The sequence below is a fragment of the Neoarius graeffei genome, chromosome 21, assembly GCF_027579695.1.
Source record: "Neoarius graeffei isolate fNeoGra1 chromosome 21, fNeoGra1.pri, whole genome shotgun sequence".
Taxonomy (NCBI): Eukaryota; Metazoa; Chordata; class Actinopteri; order Siluriformes; family Ariidae; genus Neoarius; species Neoarius graeffei.
In genome coordinates, this window is record NC_083589.1 from 50,929,475 (window position 1) to 50,948,813 (window position 19,339).

Here is a 19,339-nt window from a genome sequence, read left to right on the forward strand (position 1 = left end):
CAACAATGCTTTTTCTGAGGTCCTCAGAAATCTCCTTTGTTTGTGCTATGATACACTTCCACAAACATGTGTTGTGAAGATCAGACTTTGATAGATCCCTGTTCTTTAAATAAAACAGGGTGCCCACTCACACCTGATTGTCATCCCATTGATTGAAAACACCTGACTCTAATTTCACCTTCAAATTAACTGCTAATCCTAGAGGTTCACATACTTTTGCCACTCACAGATATGTAATATTGGATCATTTTCCTCAATAAATAAATGGCCAAGTATAAAATTTTTGTCTCATTTGTTTAACTGGGTTCTCTTTATCTACTTTTAGGACTTGTGAAAATCTGATGATGTCTTAGGTCATATTTATGCAGAAATATAGAAAATTCTAAAGTGTTACAAACTTTCAAGCACCACTGTAGTCAAGGCAAATGAAACTGAACAGGCTTAATGTTGAGCAATATAAGATTTATTCCTCAAAATTTGAATGAGAACAATTTCACAAATTTTCAGCATGTGCGCCGCCTGAGACACAGACACACACATAGCCTTTCTCTTTGAACTTTTTGTGCTGTGTCCAAATCTGCATTGCAGTTGGTGCATTTTTAGAGAATTCTCTCATAAACGCCTGCTGCAGTCTTGTTCGACTGTGTTTGAGCGTACTCTAACACACAAAATGCATTTTCTTTTCCAGCGAATGCCATTTCTATACCTAAAAAGATAAAAACAAAAAAACATTCAACATAACATTTTGACCTGTTTCCACACACACTGTTAAAATTTGAGGTCACCTGAACGAGAATTGGCAAAGTTATTAAACTTTGAAATGATATAAAATTTATATATATATATATATATATATATATATATATATATAGACACAGACACACACGCACGGTGGTGTAGTGGTTAGCAGTGTCGCCTCACAGCAAGAAGGTTCTGGGTTTGAGCCCAGTGGCCAATGGAGGCCTTTCTGTGTGGAGTTTGCATGTTCTCCTCATGTCTGCATGGGTTTCCTCCGGGTGCTCCAGTTTCCCCCACAGTCCAAAGACATGCAGGTTAGGCTAAGTGGTGGCTCTAAATTGACCGTAGGTGTGAATGGTTATTTGTCTCTATGCGTCAGCCCTGTGATGAGCTGGTGACCTGTCCAGGGTGTACCCCACCTCTTGCCCATCGTCAGATGGGATAGATTCCAGCTTGCCCATGATCCTGCACAGGATAAGCGGTTATAGATAATGGATGGATGTTAAATTTAATTGCCATTAAACTTTTTTAAACCTTTGTTTTTATTGGATGTTGGTTGCTCTGATGTAATACAATTTTTGAGCTAAATATAATTACTGTGAACTGGGGCGTCCACTGAATGTATAATCGACTATCGGTAATAAAAACAGTAAACAGAATATTACACTTAACAGTTATTCCATGAAATCAAGTCGTACATGAGCTGATAGCTGACGAGGCGCGTAGCACCGAGTTGGCTATAAGCCATGTATGACGAGATTGGGTGGAATAACTGTTTTATTCTACCCACATTCACTGGATTTTGAGAAACAGATCATTTTTATTTTTTGCAAATTCGATAAATAAAAGCTTTGTACAAAACATCCGACAAAATCATTTCCACTTAGAATGTAAACAAACCGGCGAAATGACAGTAGTAATTTGTGAAAATGCTGTAATAATAATAATAATAATAATAATAATAATAATAATAATAATAATTCTTGAAAAGTAAAAAAAAAAAAAACATTTTTACCATCAAATACTTTTATTCCATATTTTGTTGCTTTTTAGTAATTTTTGTTTTTGAGTAGTTTTATAGGGCGGCATGGTGGTGTAATGGTTAGCACTGTCACCTCACAGCAAGAAGGTTTTGGGTTCAAGCCCAGCTGCTGGCGGGGGCCTTTCTGTGTGGAGTTTGCATGTTCTCCCTGTGTCAGCGTGGGTTTCCTCCAGGTACTCTGGTTTCCCCCACAGTTCAAAGACATGCAGTTAGGTTAATGTGGGGCGGCCTTGGGCTGAAGTGCCCTTGAGCAAGGTACCTAACCCCTAACTGCTCCCCGGGTGCTGTAGTATGGCTGCCCACTGCTCTGGGTGGGTGTGTTTTCACTGCTTCAGATGGGTTAAATGCAGAGGATGATTCTCACTATGCTTGAAATGTGCATGTGACAAATAAAGGTTTCTTCTTCTGCTTTATTTCATCCTCGATTGGTTCAGCAACACGCTCCACCATTTTGTTTTTCTCTACTCGTGGTATATGAGCTGATAGCCTAGTAGTAGAGTAGCCAATCAAAGTGTGCGATTGCTCATATCCAGTGAATGTGGATAGAATAATAGGTGTTATTCTGCTACTTGTGCATTTGGCACTAGAACTTTCTTGTCTAGATGTTCAGCACTTCTTGTACCTGACTTTTGCACTTGTTGTACGTCGTTCTGGATAAGAGCGTCTGCTAAATGCCTGTAATGTAATGTACTAATGTCTCATCTCATTATCTCTAGCCGCTTTATCCTTCTACAGGGTCGCAGGCATGCTGGAGCCTATCCCAGCTGACTACGGGCGAAAGGCGGGGTACACCCTGGACAAGTCGCCAGGTCATCACAGGGCTGACACATAGACACAGACAACCATTCACACTCACATTCACACCTATGGTCAATTTAGAGTCACCAGTTAACCTAACCTGCATGTCTTTGGACTGTGGGGGAAACCGGAGCACCCGGAGGAAACCCACGCGGACACAGGGAGAACATGCAAACTCCACACAGAAAGGCCCTCGCCGGCCATGGGGCTCGAACCCGGACCTTCTTGCTGTGAGGAGACAGCGCTAACCACTACACCACCGTGCCACCCAGACATTAACATTTTGAAGTTAAAACAACAAATCATTTTTTACAATGTAGATTCAGACACTATCGTCTCCATCAGTATTATCTCTCTGGTGACTTTACCACAATCTTCGATGTCTAGCATCTGCTCTTTAGTGAATGTGGCCATATGGAATTAAAGGACTGGAGGAGCATACTGAGTGGGATTTGTGTGTCTGTGAGTAGGTGTAGTCACGAGCGTATGATCTCTGCAGTTGGTTGATGATTTAACCTATTGAGAGGTGACTCACTCTCCAAACCTTATGACCAATGACTGTGTGTGTGTGTGTGTGTGTGTGTGTGTGTGTGTGTGTGTGTGTGTGTGTGTGCAAGCTACAACTTGAGGAATGCTTCTCAATGATGTAGTTAAGATCCATTCAGCTAAATGTACAGTACATTAGACTGACACTTTTATCCAGGATACAGTGAGAAGTAGAGGGTTATGGGTGTTGCTAAAGGATCCAACAGTGCCAATTTGACAGCACTGGGATCGGGGCACCGCTAGAAATTTTGGGCTCTCTGAAAGAATATAATATCCCCCCCCCCCCCCCCCCCCCCTTGCGTTTCGGGTAACCCAAAATTCTTCATGATGGTGTCAATCTACTGCTGGTTCACCATCAATTCTGCCTGTACCGTGCACAGCTAACATTAGCACTGGATTGGAAAGCAACAAACCTAACATGGTGCCACGCTCTGGCTCCGCCTACACAAGACTGTACCATGTAATGAATAGGGAAAGGGGTGAAATATAAAGACTATCTATCCATCCATTATCTGTAGCCGCTTATCCTGTTCTACAGAGTCACAGGCAAGCTGGAGTCTATCCCAGCTGACTATGGGCGAGAGGCAGGGTACACCCTGGACAAGTCACCAGGTCATCGCAGGGCTGACACATCGAGACAAACAACCATTCACACTCACATTCACACCTACGGTCAATTTAGAGCCACCAATTAGCCTAACCTGCATGTCTTTGGACTGTGGGGGAAACCAGAGCACCCAGAGGAAACCCACGCAGACACGGGGAGAGCATGCAAATGCCATACAAAAAGGCCCTTGCTGGCCGCAAACCCAGGACCTTCTTGCCGTGAGGCAACAGTGCTAACCACTACACCACCGTGCCACCATTTAAAGACTATCTAGTCTCATAATTTTGCGGAAAATGGAAAACCAAACCAGAAGGTTGTTGTATTTTGCTTATTTTAAGAGACAAAATTATTTTATTAAATAAACTTACACATGGTAATAATATTATCCTCTGAAGGCCATCTGTCAATGCTTGGCCCTTAGAAACCCCCCCCCAATGGAGCCCCTGACTGGGATTTGAACTCAAAAGCTCTGATCAATGGATTACTAACCCATCACTTCCCATAAATACATAATTAGATGAATCATTTACTGGCTACATCTAAAGCTCAGTCTTGGTGCTGTGAGTTCAGACACTAGTTGTTCTATGAAGGAAAAGATCCTTTGTGCATTCTGAAATGAGAATATCTCATTCTCATCTCATTATCTCTAGCCACTTTATCCTGTTCTACAGGGTCGCAGGCAAGCTGGAGCCTATCCCAGCTGACTACGGGCGAAAGGCGGGGTACACCCTGGACAAGTCGCCAGGTCATCACAGGGCTGACACATAGACACAGACAACCATTCACACTCACATTCACACCTACGGTCAATTTAGAGTCACCAGTTAACCTAACCTGCATGTCTTTGGACTGTGGGGGAAACCGGAGCACCCGGAGGAAACCCACGCAGACACGGGGAGAACATGCAAACTCCTCACAGAAAGGCTCTTGCCGGCCACGAGGCTCGAACCCGGACCTTCTTGCTGTGAGGCGACAGCGCTAACCACTCACTACTGCTGCCCGAAATGAGAATATATTAAACCATTTTGGAAATGTTATCATCATGACATCATCACTCATGGCTACAGTGTCAGGCAATACAGTTAGGGAATACATTACATCCCATCCTATTCAGGTTTATTCTCTGTTTTGAATAAGGCGTGTCAGTGGCAAATTAATGAGGCACCTTAAATAAATTGATGATACCCTGTAATGAAGAAACGCACTAGGGTGGAAGTAGCTAATTAAGACATTAGGCTTCGTTATTCACTCTGGACAGAGTATTTGGGAAGATTACAGTATGTGACTTGTTTTGGGTAGGTAGGTGGATGGGTGGGTGGGTGGGGTGAGGTTGTGTGTGTGTGTGTGTGTGTGTGGGGGGGGGGTTATAACGCAGCTCTCCTTTAATTTTGTTTTTCCTTCGTGGTGGGTCGCGATCGCGTGTCACTCGTTGGCGCATGCGCACTGCAGTCGGAGGGAGGGAGGAGAGGACCAGCAGAGAGCCGCGCGCACAGCAGAGAGCCGTTCCGTTCTCGGGAAAAGCAGTGATGCGCGTTACGTCTCCAAGATCTCGGAGAACGAGCCGCGCGAATACACGGATGTAAAGACTGTATAACATGCCGTGGAGAGCCGCGGACGCCGACCTCATCACCTTCTCCCGACCTGTGAACCCGGATCTCTGAAGGGGAAGGTAGAGCTATAGGAAGGGGCGAGATCATGGGGAACGAGGCGAGCGTGGAGGGTGGCGACGGTGCGCTTGCCGGGGAGCTCACAGGACCAGAGGCGGAGCTCAGCCGCTTGAGCGAGGAGGAGCGGAGGAGGATCATGGGCACCATGGCAGAGGCGCAGGCCAGGCGAGTGATTCCGGGTGGGAACGGTGTTAGAGGTTGGAGGGATGCGTAGGTCTACTACACGCGAGTGTGTGTGCGTGTGTGTGTGTGTGATTTCTGCGTTGTGTTTTGAACGGGCTTGCTGCAGGTTGGCACCTCACGACAAAACACACCTACATAACATGCAGAATAATCCCAATCACCTAACACACTACTGCATCAAGAGTCCAAGCCATGGTAGGATTTGATTAGCTGTTGATGGCTAATTTAGATCCCAACCCTTAGATCCCAACCCTTAGATCCCAACCATTAGATCTAGATCTTGCCTACAAATAAAAACCATAGCAAGCAAGGAGCGCCACTGCTTCCTTCCTTCCTTCCTTCCTTCCTTAAAGAAAAATAGCCACACCTTTCCAACCTTTCCAAGACTGATCGATTTCAATGACCCAGTGCTTAATTGTCCCTGAACAATTCCTCATGTAGCAGTATGTATAATATTTATAATAATTAAAAAAAAAAACTTGACGCAAATTTGATGCAAAACACGCATTTTCTTGTAAAATTTCTTGCTCCTCTCTTTATTATTTTCCCCTCCTATTATTTGTATTGATCTATAAGTGATTGGCCTTGGCTTTCTCCGTGGTACACACACCCCCTTCTTTACGGGCTGGGTTGGCTGGTGATGTCATACGCTGCTGTGGAAACCACTGGCTTGGAATAAGACGCAAAACGAGAAAGCGTCAAAATCAGAGCTAATGCAAAAACCTATGTATATTTAAACTGTCATGCCGCCAAAAGCCAGTGATTTAATGGGGAGGATTGGTACAGAAATGATCCTGTTCTGGAGAATTGTTTTTAATCAGAAGGGGGAAAGGGGGGAAGGGATATAAATGTTAAGAATACTATATATAGCACGGTGAGCAGGAATGCCATGACGCTTCGTCTCTCTCTCTCTCTCTCTCTCTCTCTCTCTCTCTCTCTCTCTCTCTCACTCACTCACTCACTCTCTCTTTTAAAGAGGATGTATAGTGTAATGTTACAGCTGAAGGCAAAGAGGATCGAAGGTTATAGGGAAGTAATGATCACCGAGAGGAGCCTGTGATGGCTGGAGCTCGCTGTCCATGGTGCTGAAAATCTCTCCCATGATGGGTGTGTGGAGAATAACGCACAGCCTATGGGATTCAATTTGTGTCAATTGTCTAAGTCTCAAAATAATAATAATAATAATAATAATAATCAGTTGACTCAAACGTCAATATAAAATCATGATTTCTTACTGCTGCATTTTTTTACCCCAGAATTTTGCTGTTAGTGTCTTTTAACTCAAAGTCCCTCTCATGCCAGAATCTGGTCTTCCCAGGCAGTCTTCTGTCCCAGTACTAACCAACTCTTTAAGGCATATGGGTGCGGTGCCGATTTCCGTTTCGATAGCCCTCAGCCTCTCGCCTATACAGCTAGGGTTACAGTGGAGGGCTAGTCCTCTGGTAACTGCGAGAGTTTGAGTTCCCTACTTGCATCTGTATTGCAGCATGCCTTGCCAGATGTTAGTAGATACCATTTTTATGGTGGTCTTTGGAATGACCCGACCACAAGTAGAACTCTTGGTCGAGAGGCGGACACGCTAACCACTAAGCCAATTCGCTCAACTTTAACTCAAGAATGTCCCAATCCCACTTTTCCATTTTTGATACAGTGCTAGACTCTTAAGAAAAATGGCTCAAACTGTACTTTTCCTTGTCACTGTGGTGCTACCAGCAAGTACACTTTATGGCTAAAAGCATGTGGACACCTTACCCAGATGTTGAATATCCCATTCCACCTCCCAACTTTTGATGTTTTTGACGTCTTAATAGATAATACATTTTCATTCCCACTCAGACTTCTATAATGGAAAAGTTATGGATATCATGTATTCCTACCTGATTCTGTACTGTACTTAACAGAATGCAATGGCATGCCAACTATGTGAGACCGGATATGACGAGGCAGCAAATCCATTGTTGTGAAAAGCCAAAGCTGAGACAATAGCTAGTTAGCAACATGGCACAAGTCAAGCTGCATCACAGCTCTGTTCAGGAAGTTGTCTTCCTGATTTATTTTTTTTTTTGCTTATACAGTGGGACCGCCATATCCGCTCACTCACACAAGCAAATAAGCATGACTCGTTAAACTACACACTCTGCTTATAGTCAGCATTAATCATGCACACCTGCTTTCACTTTGGACACTTATTACTCACCTTATTTAAACCCCGGATTCTGCTAGCTGGTCTTGTGTTTGTCTTTATTTTATTATATTGATGCTCCTTGTGTTTCTCACTTTTATTGTCAGGTTTTCATACCTGGTGGTTTTGTGGGTTTTTTTTTTTTTTGCTATTCTGTGTGAATAAAAGCTTTTCTGCACTTGCATATATCTCTGCACCTCAACCATGATACAAATATTAAGTGGACATATCAGATTCCTGTTAATTCATTCACTGATTCATAAGCGAGAGAGAGAAACAGAGAGAAAGAGAGAGAGAGAGAGAGAGAGAGCAAATACACATAACTTTTATTGCAGAATATTGTTATAACTGTTTTATGTTATTATTGGTTACTGTTGCTGATGTCATATTGTGTATAGTTTAAAAATAAAACTTTATCATAGGAATGTGTGTACATGAAGAACAAGCATTATATAAGATTTGCTCTTATCTGTGGTTTCAGCTATCTGCATTAGATCTTGGAACATATCCCCTGCGGATATGGTGTTCCCATTGTATCTGTCGATGTTTGCTTGTTATTTTGAGTTATTTGAGTTGCTTTTGAGACAGTATGAGTCGTATCATGACTGGTAAAGCTGATGGTTCCGATTCCCACTGCAGCCGTAACAAAACTTTGATTTCCGCAATTTCTACTAGGTCAACAGGGGGTAGATTAACATTTCGACTTTGCCGTTTTACTCCCATTCTCACAGGACACCATTATAGCATAATAATGGAAATTTGATGGTTTTCACTGTGAGTGGGAATGGGGTATTATTGAGGTCAGCACACTGATGCTACGCGAGGAGGCCTGGCGCACAGTTGTCATTCCAGTTCATCTCAAAATTGTTTCGTGGGGTTGAGTTCAGGGCTCTCTGCAGGCCACTCGACTTCTCCACTCCAGCCTTGAGAAAACATGCTTTTATGCAGCTCAGTTTGTGCACAGCAGCATGTCATGCTGGAACAGGCCTGAGTCCCCTAATTCCATCAAAAGGAAATCGGTGAAGAGAAGCTACATCATTCAAAGCTACAACATTCCGAGACACTTGCGTGCTTTCAAATTTTTGGGAAAGTTTGGGGAACAGGCACATATGGGTGTAATGTGCAGTTGACCAAATACTTTTAGCCATAGTACATTTTTATAGCTTTATAAATAATTTAAAATTAAGATGCATAATTGGAACTCAAGGATAACCTTTAAAGCTTTTCTCTAAAAGGTAGCTAAAGGTTCAATTTCATACATCCACTAGTCTGAATAAATGATACACACTAAAGGTGCAAAGGGAAAACCCCAAGCTCTGTGTACTGACATATACCGTATACCGTATACTGATATCCTCAAGCTTTTGATGGTGGGCCCTTTTAAGAAAGTGCGCTCTTGTGTTCATATGGATGATTTGTCTCATGTTAGTTAACACATGTTTACAGGATAAAATACTTTATTCTATCCACATTCACTGGATATGAGCAATCGTGCGCTCTGATTGGCTACTCTACTACTAGGATATCAGCTCATATACCATGAGTAGAGAAAAACAAAATGGCAGAGCATGTTGCTGAACAAACCGAGGACAAAATAAAAACTCTACTTGAAAGCAAAACCCCAGAAAATATTTTTAAAAAGCAGCAAAATATGGAATGAAAGTATTTGACGGGAAGAATGTATCTTTTTATTTTTCAAGAATTATTATTATTATCATCGCGTTTTTCACTGTCATTTCGCCGGTTTGTTTACATTCTAAGCGGAAATTATTTTGTCTGACATTTTGGATAAAGTTTTTATTGATCGAATTTGCAAAAAATAAAAATAAAATTGCTCCATTTCTCAAAATCCAGTGAATGTGGAAAGAATAAAACAGTTATTCCACTCAATCTCGTCGTAAATGGATTCTAGCTGACTCGGCGCTCTGTGCCTCGTTGGCTAACAGCTCGTGTACGACTCGATTTCGTGGAATAACTGTTAAATATGTCCGTGGATTGAACTAGAAAGTATCTCAAATCAGTTCCAACACTAACGCATCATTGCAAGCCACTGTCACCCTGAATCCCACTGGACATTTAGACATTTTAGGTGCATACAAGTTTGACTTGGTATCTTTTGTGTTTGCAGCACCTATTTCAAGATTGCTAGATGTAATATAATATTTTTGTTTGTGGATACCTTTGGTCGAAAATCATCTCCATGAGTGGTTTTCTGGCAAAGTGAGAAAGCATCAGTATCATACAGTAGACAGTGTTGTGCAGCACATTTTTCAAAAATCAATGAAGGCTTAGATCTCACTATAATTCTTGCTTGATGAAATGTTGCATATAGCTGCATTTAGAGTGCATCTCACTGTGCCTGAATAAAGTATTGATCAGAATGAAGACTGTATTGATTAGAAGTGACAGTTAAGACCATCCAACTGCTGACCCAATCACCAGGCATAAGTTTAAGTAGTTTTATACAACCCCAAATCAGAAAAAGTTGGGACGGTATGGAAAATGCAAATAAAAAAGAAACTAAATTAACTTTGACTTGTATTTCATTGCAGACAGTACGAAACCAAGATTTCGGTTTTAGTTTTGTCCAGTCAACTTCATTTCATTTGTTAATATACCGTACATCCATTCCTTCTTTCCAGGCCTGCAACATGTTCCAAAAAAAGTTGGGATGGCAGCAATTTACAGCAAGTAATGAAGTAAAACAATTAAATAATTATGTGATGTGAAACAGGTCATGTCAACAGATGACTGTAATCATGATTTGGTACAAAATCAGTATCCAGGAAAGACTTATGGCCCTTTTCCACTACCCTTTTTCAGCTCACTTCAGCTCGCTTCAGCCCGACACGGCTCGCGTTTCGACTACCAAAAACCAGCACGATTCAGCTCGCTTCAGCCCTGCTTAGCCCCTAAAACTCGCACCGTTTTGGAGTGGGGCTGAAGCGAGCCAAACCGTGCCGAGTGAGGTTGGGGGCGTGAGCAGACACTCCCCTGTGCACTGATTGGTGAGGAGGAGTGTCCTCACATGCCCACACACGCCCCGCGAGCGCGCTGGGATCTGTAAACACCGCAAACCCGGAAGAAGAATAATTACGAATTACGAGAATTTCTGAAGCCTTATGCGCCTCGCCTCATCTATACGCTCTTGCCAGTATCTGTCCGCGTTGTCGGTGACAACAAGCCACAGCACCAAGACCAGCAACACTAACGACTCCATGTCCTCCATGTTTATTGTTTACTCTCCGGGTCGTGAGACTACCGCTTAAAAGCTCACTGAATCAGTGACATAAAGAGCATCGTGGACGAGTTCACGGAGCGCAAGGCTCGTCGTATGCCCTTCAAATAATGCGCGCAGTAGGCTATTGATGTTTTATTATGAGCCATGTACAGTATGTCGCCTAATGTTTTTTTGTTTCTGAGTTACATGTTCGTTTGAAGGACTTAATGTACAAAATAACATAGTTGCACCCCGTAGTGTTGAAATTGGTAAACACAGTGCATTCAGTGAGGTTTGCACCGCCCTCCTTTTATTTCTGACTCTTCCTGTCACCGTTGCAACCTCTGAGCGCTCATTCGTATGCCCTTCAAATAATGTGCGCAGTATAGGCTATTGATGTTTTATTATGAGCCATGTACAGTATCCTAATGTTTTTTGTTTCTGAGTTACATGTTCGTTTGAAGGACTTGATGTACTAAACAACATAGTTGCACCCGGTAGTGTTGAAATTGGTAAACACCGCAGCTGCGGACATTTTGTAGCCTAAAATGATGTTATGATAAGCTTTAATAAAGGGCCCGGTCATTTGCCCTGCCCCCGGCCCGGCTCTGACTTGTTCCGCCACTGTCACTGATGTCACTGTTTGCGCTGCTTAACGACATCACGTGACGTCCACCCACTTTCGCTAACTCCACCCAATGTGTCCACCCACTTCCAGCCAGCACGGTTCAGCGCGGTTGTAGTCGAAATGCAACTCCAACAGCCCCGCTCAGCCCGACTCAGCTCGACTCGGCACGGCACGGCTCAGCCGCGTTTGTAGTGGAAAAACGGCATTAGTCTTTGAGGAGCAAAGACAAGCTGAGGATCTCCACTTCGTTAACAAATGTGTGAGAAAATTATTGAAATGTTTCAAAACAATGTTCCTCAAAGAAAGATAGGAAGGAATTTGGATATTTCACCCTCTACGATGCATAATATTATTAAACAATTCAAGGAATATGGAGGAATTCCAGTGCATAAAAGGCAAAGGGTTCAAGCCTAAGCTGAACACCGGTGATGTCTGATCCCTCAGATGGCACTGCATCAAGAACCGTCATTCATCTATACCGTATATCTATAGCTGATATAACCACATGGGCTCAGGATTACTTTGGCAAACCTTTGTTGAGCTCTACGGTACAGAGTTACATCCACAAATGCCAGTTAAAACTTTACCTTGCAAAAAGGAAACCTTATGTTAACTGTGTCCAGAAGCACTGTCAACTTCTATGGGCTTGGAAGCATCTGGGATAGAACATCACACAGTGGAAATGTTTATTGTGGTCAGACGAATCAGTATTCCAGGGGTTTTTTTGGAAGAAATGGACATTATGTGCTCCAGACCAAAGACAAAAGGACTATCCAGACTATTACTAGCAACAAGTCCAAAAGCCAGGGTCTGTCATAGTCTGGGGTTGTGTCAGTGCCTTTGGCAAAGGTAACTTACACTTCTGTGATGGAGCATTAATGCAGAAAAGATTGAGATTTTGGAGCAACATATGCTGCCTTTAAAGTGCATATCACAGGTAAATTCAGGAGCAAGATCAGTGTAATTATCCTATTTTATATTAAACTTTGGTCAAATATCTGTAACATTCTACATTCTCTGCAATTTTTTTACCTTGCGCAATACCAGAAAAAATCAGTTGAAATCAAGCCATTTGAGGAGAATTGGTCCGCCTCTGAAAAAACTTTGCATTTGAATTTCCCGGGAAACATTGATTTTCGTGACGTCGCGTGCGGGACGCCTCCCTCTGAATCCTACGTCAGCACTGGTTTGTTCATGAGAAAAAGACCTGGTGGTTTTCTGCAAATTTCTTCAACATTATCACGTAATTATTAAAATGGTTAACAGATGTATCGTAGAAGGGTGTAGCAACACCAATCTTGATGGGATTAGTACTCATCGTTTTCCAAAAGACCGGACAATGAGAGAGAAATGGGAGCGCTTGGTCTACACAGGCTGTGCACTGAAACCGTGCAAAGCTCTCGCAGCCTGCTGGCGCTTCCGCAGGTAACGTCACGAATCTGGCTCCAGACTCCCTTGGGATTTTTTCAGACACATTTTGTTATTTTATTTTTTTCTGCTGTAGACAGATGGCCTTATGCAAAATTACCCTTCTGGATGAGTGTGTAAAGGGACATACTTTCATATAAAAAAAAAAACGAAATTGGTCCAGAATATGCACTTTAAGACGACATCTTCTCCACATTCTGCACACATTACAAAGGCATGGCTGTGGAAGAAGAGGGTTTCTGTCCCCTCGGTCCCCGATAGAGAATGTGTGGTGAATTTTGAAACAAAAATATGACAATGACGACCCTGTACTCTTTTACACCTTAAGACCTGTTTGCAGGAAGAATGGGGCAAAATAACACCTGAAACACTTCATCTCTTGGTGTCTTCAGTCCCTAAACATTTTTAAGGATTGTGAGAAAGCAACATTACAAAGTGTTAAATGCTTTACCGTCCCAAATTTTTGAAATGTGTCGCAAGAATGAAAATTGAAATGTGTTTATTTTGAAAAAACAACAAAATTCATGAGATAAAACATTAAACAGTGTGCTATTGTATTGTTTTGAGTGTAATACAGTTCAAAGATTATTCACAAATCATTGTTTTCAGTTTTAATTGAAATTTTTCTGATTTGGGGTTGGACAACCTCTGTGCTAAGGTTTTTATCCCCCGCCCAAACAAAGTTTGGCGGGGGATATAGAAATGGGTTCCGTCCGTCCGTCTGGCTGTCCGTCCAGTCACGTTTTCATTTTCGGGCCATATCTTTAAAACCCCTGAAGATATCGTCATGAAACTTTGTATACATATCAAGCAACATGTGAACTGGTGCCTTTTGCTATTTTGGATTTTTGAAAAAAAAAGTATTTTTCAAGATTTTACATAAAAAATAGATTTTGACTTAGTTTCTAAGAGCAATGTTCGTTTCCGGAGCATATATCCAAAACTATTCATGATATGGATTTGAAACTTGGTATACATGTTAACAAGGTGATGTAGATGTGCCTTTTCATACTAATAAATTTGAGAAATTTTTAATTTTTGAAACAATTTCAGACTTGGTCTCTCAGGTTAGTCTTAGGGGTAGGTTTTGTTTCCGGAGCAGAACTTGAAAACTATGAATGGTATGGTCTTGAAAGGTGGTATATGTGTTGATTAAGTAATGTATATGCGCCTTTTGATACAAAGAAATGTGAGAAATTTTAATTTTTAGCTCACCTGGACCAAAGGTCCGGTGGGTTTATGCCATGGGCTGCTGAGGTCAGTGTAAAGAGGTAGGGTTGGTTTCCTGCAGCAGAACTTGAAAAATGTGACAAATAATATCTTGAAACTTGGCATATAGGGCGGGGGATATAGATGACTCTATCTACTTGTTTGTTTTTTTATAAAGTGTATGGTACTATACATTGGGGTGGATGATAGGTAAGGAATAAACCACAAAGGGGTGTGCTGTTATATGAAAATAATCAATGATGGAATGCAGACTTGAACAGCAGGGTTGTTGTTACACGCCATAGTTGACTATTTTCTAATAACAGCACAGTTTTTTGTTCCTTTTATACCACAGCACTTTGATGATGCTAACATGGTTTATTTATTAAAGAATGTCATGACTTTTCATCCATTTATGGTCACATTTAATGTTCTGACAGTAGAATGCTGGTAAGCAAGTCCAGACTTACTGTACAAACCAACCATAGCTTAAGAGTATGATAGAGTCTGGATGTGTTCATGAGAGCCTTAGGATTCTTGGAAGTAGGTCAAGTCTAAGTAATTGAATACTTTCACCAAGTAATGCTTGTATATTCAGTGGCTGTCACTTTGCTTTTTCATGTCTGGATCATTTATCCACATTAGGGCCTAAAGTTGTTTTAAAGACTTTAGTTATGTTGTGTAATCTGTACCAGAGACTACCAATGTCAATTCTTACGAATGAAGCTCATTTTATTTATATATTTTTTTTACTTTGTAGGTCTTCAGAGCATCAGCCATCTGGAGGAAGAGGTTCTGGGGGCCTTAGTAAGAGTCGAACAGTAGACGCGTTCGGAGAGGGTCCACCTCCCAAGCCAAAGCCAGGCCGCAGTCCTTCTTCCCTCAGTCTTCTTGAGTCACGCTTTCGGCAGGAGCCCAAAGACCCTGAGCAGCCTCGCACTGGCATGTTTTCCTCATCCTTTCTAAGTGGGGTTTCTTCAGCTGTCTCCTCTGCCAGCATCCCCAAATTCAGCCTTTTTGGTGATGATGAGGAAGATGCAGCCAAACAGGGACCAAAACCCCCTGGCCCACAGCAGGGTTCATCCAAAGGGCAAGGACCACCGGGGCAGAGACAAGGAGTTGCATTACAAGGGCCTGGAGGAAAGCCTGCTGGGCCTAGTCCTGGACCTGGGCCTCAACATCATGGACCTAAACCTAAAGACTCTGGGCCTCAGCAACAAGGTCTTGCTAAAACAGATCCAGGAGGATCAGGCAAACCTAGCGGGCCACAGCAAAGCCCGGCTAAAGCCACACCTCAGCCTGGTGGACTGCTGTGTCCTCTATGTAAAACGACTGAGCTGAACTTGCAGGCCAAAGACCAACCACCCAACTACAGCACCTGCACCCAGTGCAAACAACAGGTGTGCAGTCTGTGTGGATTTAGTCCTCCTGACTCAGAGGTAAGATTTCACCATAGCACTCACATAACCCTTAATGAATAAATACACCAAGACACCGAGGTGGAGATAATTAATCGTATAATATACTGCAGAGATAATTCGATCATGTGTTTTTAAGACAGACTAGAATAGCAAGGTGTTCACTGAGAGTTTTATTCTCATAAAAACATGGGTTTTCCTAATATTAATGCTTGACCTTGGAGTTTGTGGTTGACACAGTGGAAATGTCTGCTTCCTGTGATAATGGATTTATACAGACTTTCTAAGATTAAAAAAAAAGAAAGAAAGAAAATCTGGCTCTTATTGTGTTTAAAGCATGGCTGGGTTTGATTGTGAAGGATCCTCACCATGTTCAGTGAAGCTGCAGCCTGTATTGTTCTCCCTTAGCCTGAGGTGAAAGTGACCATATGGATTGTAGGGGAAGATTATCGATTCACATCATCCTTACAGGAAGTGCAAGATGGCGATTTAGAAAATTCTTCCAAAGCACTTCATTTTCGAGAAATCTTTTGTATTTATAATGCGAGAAATCTATTCTGTATCAAGTGATCTGAAATAACATTGTCAGTGTACCGTACATATATATATATGTGACGAGTCATGGAATCCACGGACACATGTCAGCCGAAACGAATCCGAGAAAATCACAAAAGAAGCATTAATTAATTAATTAATTAATTAATTGGTGCTTCTTTTGCGATTTTCTCGATTCATCGTGCTGCTGTCAAGGCATCGGCTGATTATATATATGTGACGAGTCATGGAATCCACGGACACATGTCAGCCGAAACGAATCCGAGAAAATCACAAAAGAAGCATTAATTAATTAATTAATTAATTAATTAATTGGTGCTTCTTTTGCGATTTTCTCGGATTCGTTTCGGCTGACATGTGTCCGTGGATTCCATGACTCGTCACATATATATAATCAGCCGATGCCTTGACAGCAGCACGATGCATCAAATCATGCAGATACAAATCAAGAACTTCAGTTAATGTTCACTTCTTCAAACATCAGAACGAGAAAAAATTGTGATCTCAAAGTGTGACTTTCTTTCTCTGTGGTTTGGGTGTTGGTTTGAGCCAGATGGACTGGTTTATTTGGGTATTTCCGAAACTGCTGATCTCCTGGGGTTTACACACACAACAGTCTCTAGAGTTTACACAGAATGGTACGAAAAACAAAAAACATCGATCGAGCGAGCGACAGTTCTGTGGGTGGAAACAAATGCCTTGTTGATAAGAAAGGTCAGAGGAAAACGGACAGATTGGTTCGAGCTGCCAGGAAGGATATAGTAACTCATAGCAACTCTTTACAACCGTGGTGAGCAGAAAAGCATCTCAGCATGCAACAGCAGAAAACCACAATGGGCTCCACTCCTGTCAGCCAAGAACAGGAGTCTTAGAATCAAGAACAAGTTCCTATTAAAGTGGCCGGTGAGTGTATATTTACAGATGTATTCCATTGTCTACAGTATATCATCTGTAGACTAGATAAATTCAAAGACTGAACAATAGGCTGAATTGTTGGTAATACTATAACCAGGGGTTCTCAAACTTTTCTGCTTTGAGGCCCACCTATTCATACTTGCAACGAGTCAGGGCCCATTAAAAAGATCCCCAATTATTTTGGCTCATCTATTTTATTAGAATCTAATAATCTATTGTAAAGTGTATTAATGGGATGCAACATCACTCCCTGTTACAGATGGGAGCCCAGGAATTAAATAAATGCAATAAAAATAAACTGCTTTTGCATTTAAAACTGTATGGATGTGCCATACAGTTGGATATTTAACTGATGTAAGTTTTTTCGACTTCTTTTAAATTTGAATGAAATTTCATTTCAGAAACTAGACATGTATGTCACGGTGTCTCATAACATGCAGTACAGATACAGTACGGACTCCATATGCAAGAGTGCACAACTTGTACAATTTTCTTATCAACAGATATTATCATGCATTATCTAACCTGACATTTTGAACCCATACGAGCATTATCTTGATCATGTTAATAAGTTTACACTGTTATATTGCACCTCATCTAGAATGACACTCTGTTTGCTCTGTGAATACTTGACCCCTAGACTTATGAGCTCCAGTCCACCAACTGGAAATGCAATCTTCTGCACATGATATTTTAACGAGGGGAAATTTAAACAGGCGCTCTTAACAAAATTGCTTATGGTTGTAGTGTATGTGTGTGGGTTTTTTTTTCTTGTGTTTCCAATTGCCCTTATCCATTGGTTTTTCTACTTTTTTCCTCTCTCAGGGTAAAGAGTGGCTATGTTTAAACTGCCAAATGCAACGGGCAATGGGGGGCATGGAACCTCCTGGCCCTCCAATGATGACACAGCCTTCTAAGCAGGGCTCAGCCCCTCCATCCCCACTGAGGAAAGAAGCACCAGCTCGGTCAAAGGATGAACCAGGGAAGAAGGCTCCAATGCTGACCAAGCAGCAAAGCATGTCAGATACAGGAAGAGGATCCACTCCTCCACCGACTCCCAAACAGAAGACTCCTGCTCCAGGGACACAACTGAAACCCCACAAAGGGCTGGAGGAAGCTCAAGCTGAATTAAAACACGGACAGCAAACACCTCCACTTCAGAAAGCTGAACAGAGTCCTATGTGTAGTCCCCAACCTTCTCCTGCAAAAACCAACCAAAAGCAGGATGGAGGTGGCTTTTTTGGAGGCTTTGGTCTTGGAGGGTTGACAGACATGACAAAACCCCCTGCAGATTCAGTTACAGGGAAATTGTTCAGTGGTTTTGGCGGCTCATCCAAACCACAAGGTGGCACTGCAGCACAGGCAAGTGACTCGGTTGCTGGGAAGTTGTTCAGTGGGTTTAGCGGACTGACTGAAACACCCAAGCCACCTGTGTCCACTTCGCAGGCAACTGAGGGTGTGTCTGGAAAGATGTTTGGGTTTGGTTCATCAATCCTTAGCTCGGCCACCAACATCATCACCGGGGAAGAACCACAGCCTCCTCCAGGGTCATTGCCTGACTCCCCCATTGACTCTGAAACAAAATCTCCTCCAGGCTCTCCTCCAGATTCTGAATCCCCCCCAGACACCCCACCAGTCTATTCCAAAGAGCCTGCTTCTCCTGAACCTGGGTCCACCGATGGAAAGGCACTAGCAGATAAACCCACCTCAGAGGTTGTAAAAACAGAACAGCCTCAGACCACATCCAACTGTCCACTCTGTAAAGTAGAACTGAACATGGGATCAGGAGATGAGCCCAATTACAGCACCTGTACAGAGTGCCAGAAAACTGTGTGCAACCTTTGTGGTTTCAACCCCATGCCACATCTCTCAGAGGTAAGTGGTATATTCTTTATTAAAATCTTATTTCACTTGCAAATTCTAAAAAAAAAAAAAAAACAGTTTGCACTAATCAAGTTCTATGAAAAGTTGGAGGGGTGTGGCTACCATTCATATGTTTTCTGACAACAGCCATGTGGTCAAATTTGCTCAAATATGATAAAACCTAGGTTTTAGGCCTTTCATTTTACCAAAGACTGATAATGCAGAAAAAAATAAGTGCCCTCTTAGAACAAAGGTTCCTCTGAGGTTCTTTGCATAGTTAAGGTTTATTTGCTTTCGAAAGAAGTTTTGTGTAGAAACACTTGACATTCAGTATGTTGAA

General features: G+C 42.2%; 1 protein-coding gene across 1 annotated transcript in view; it reads left to right on the top strand.

Annotated features, from left to right (window-relative positions):
* The first annotated feature begins 5,426 nt into the window (after positions 1 to 5,426).
* The window catches only part of pcloa (piccolo presynaptic cytomatrix protein a), a 152,963-nt gene continuing 139,050 nt past the window's right edge, over positions 5,427 to 19,339 (top strand). Inside the window, exons 1-3 of the mRNA XM_060903536.1 lie at positions 5,427 to 5,563; positions 15,009 to 15,687; positions 17,962 to 19,011. Of these exons, the coding sequence (XP_060759519.1) occupies positions 5,427 to 5,563; positions 15,009 to 15,687; positions 17,962 to 19,011 (1,866 nt within the window). The remainder of the gene's footprint in view (positions 5,564 to 15,008; positions 15,688 to 17,961; positions 19,012 to 19,339) is intronic.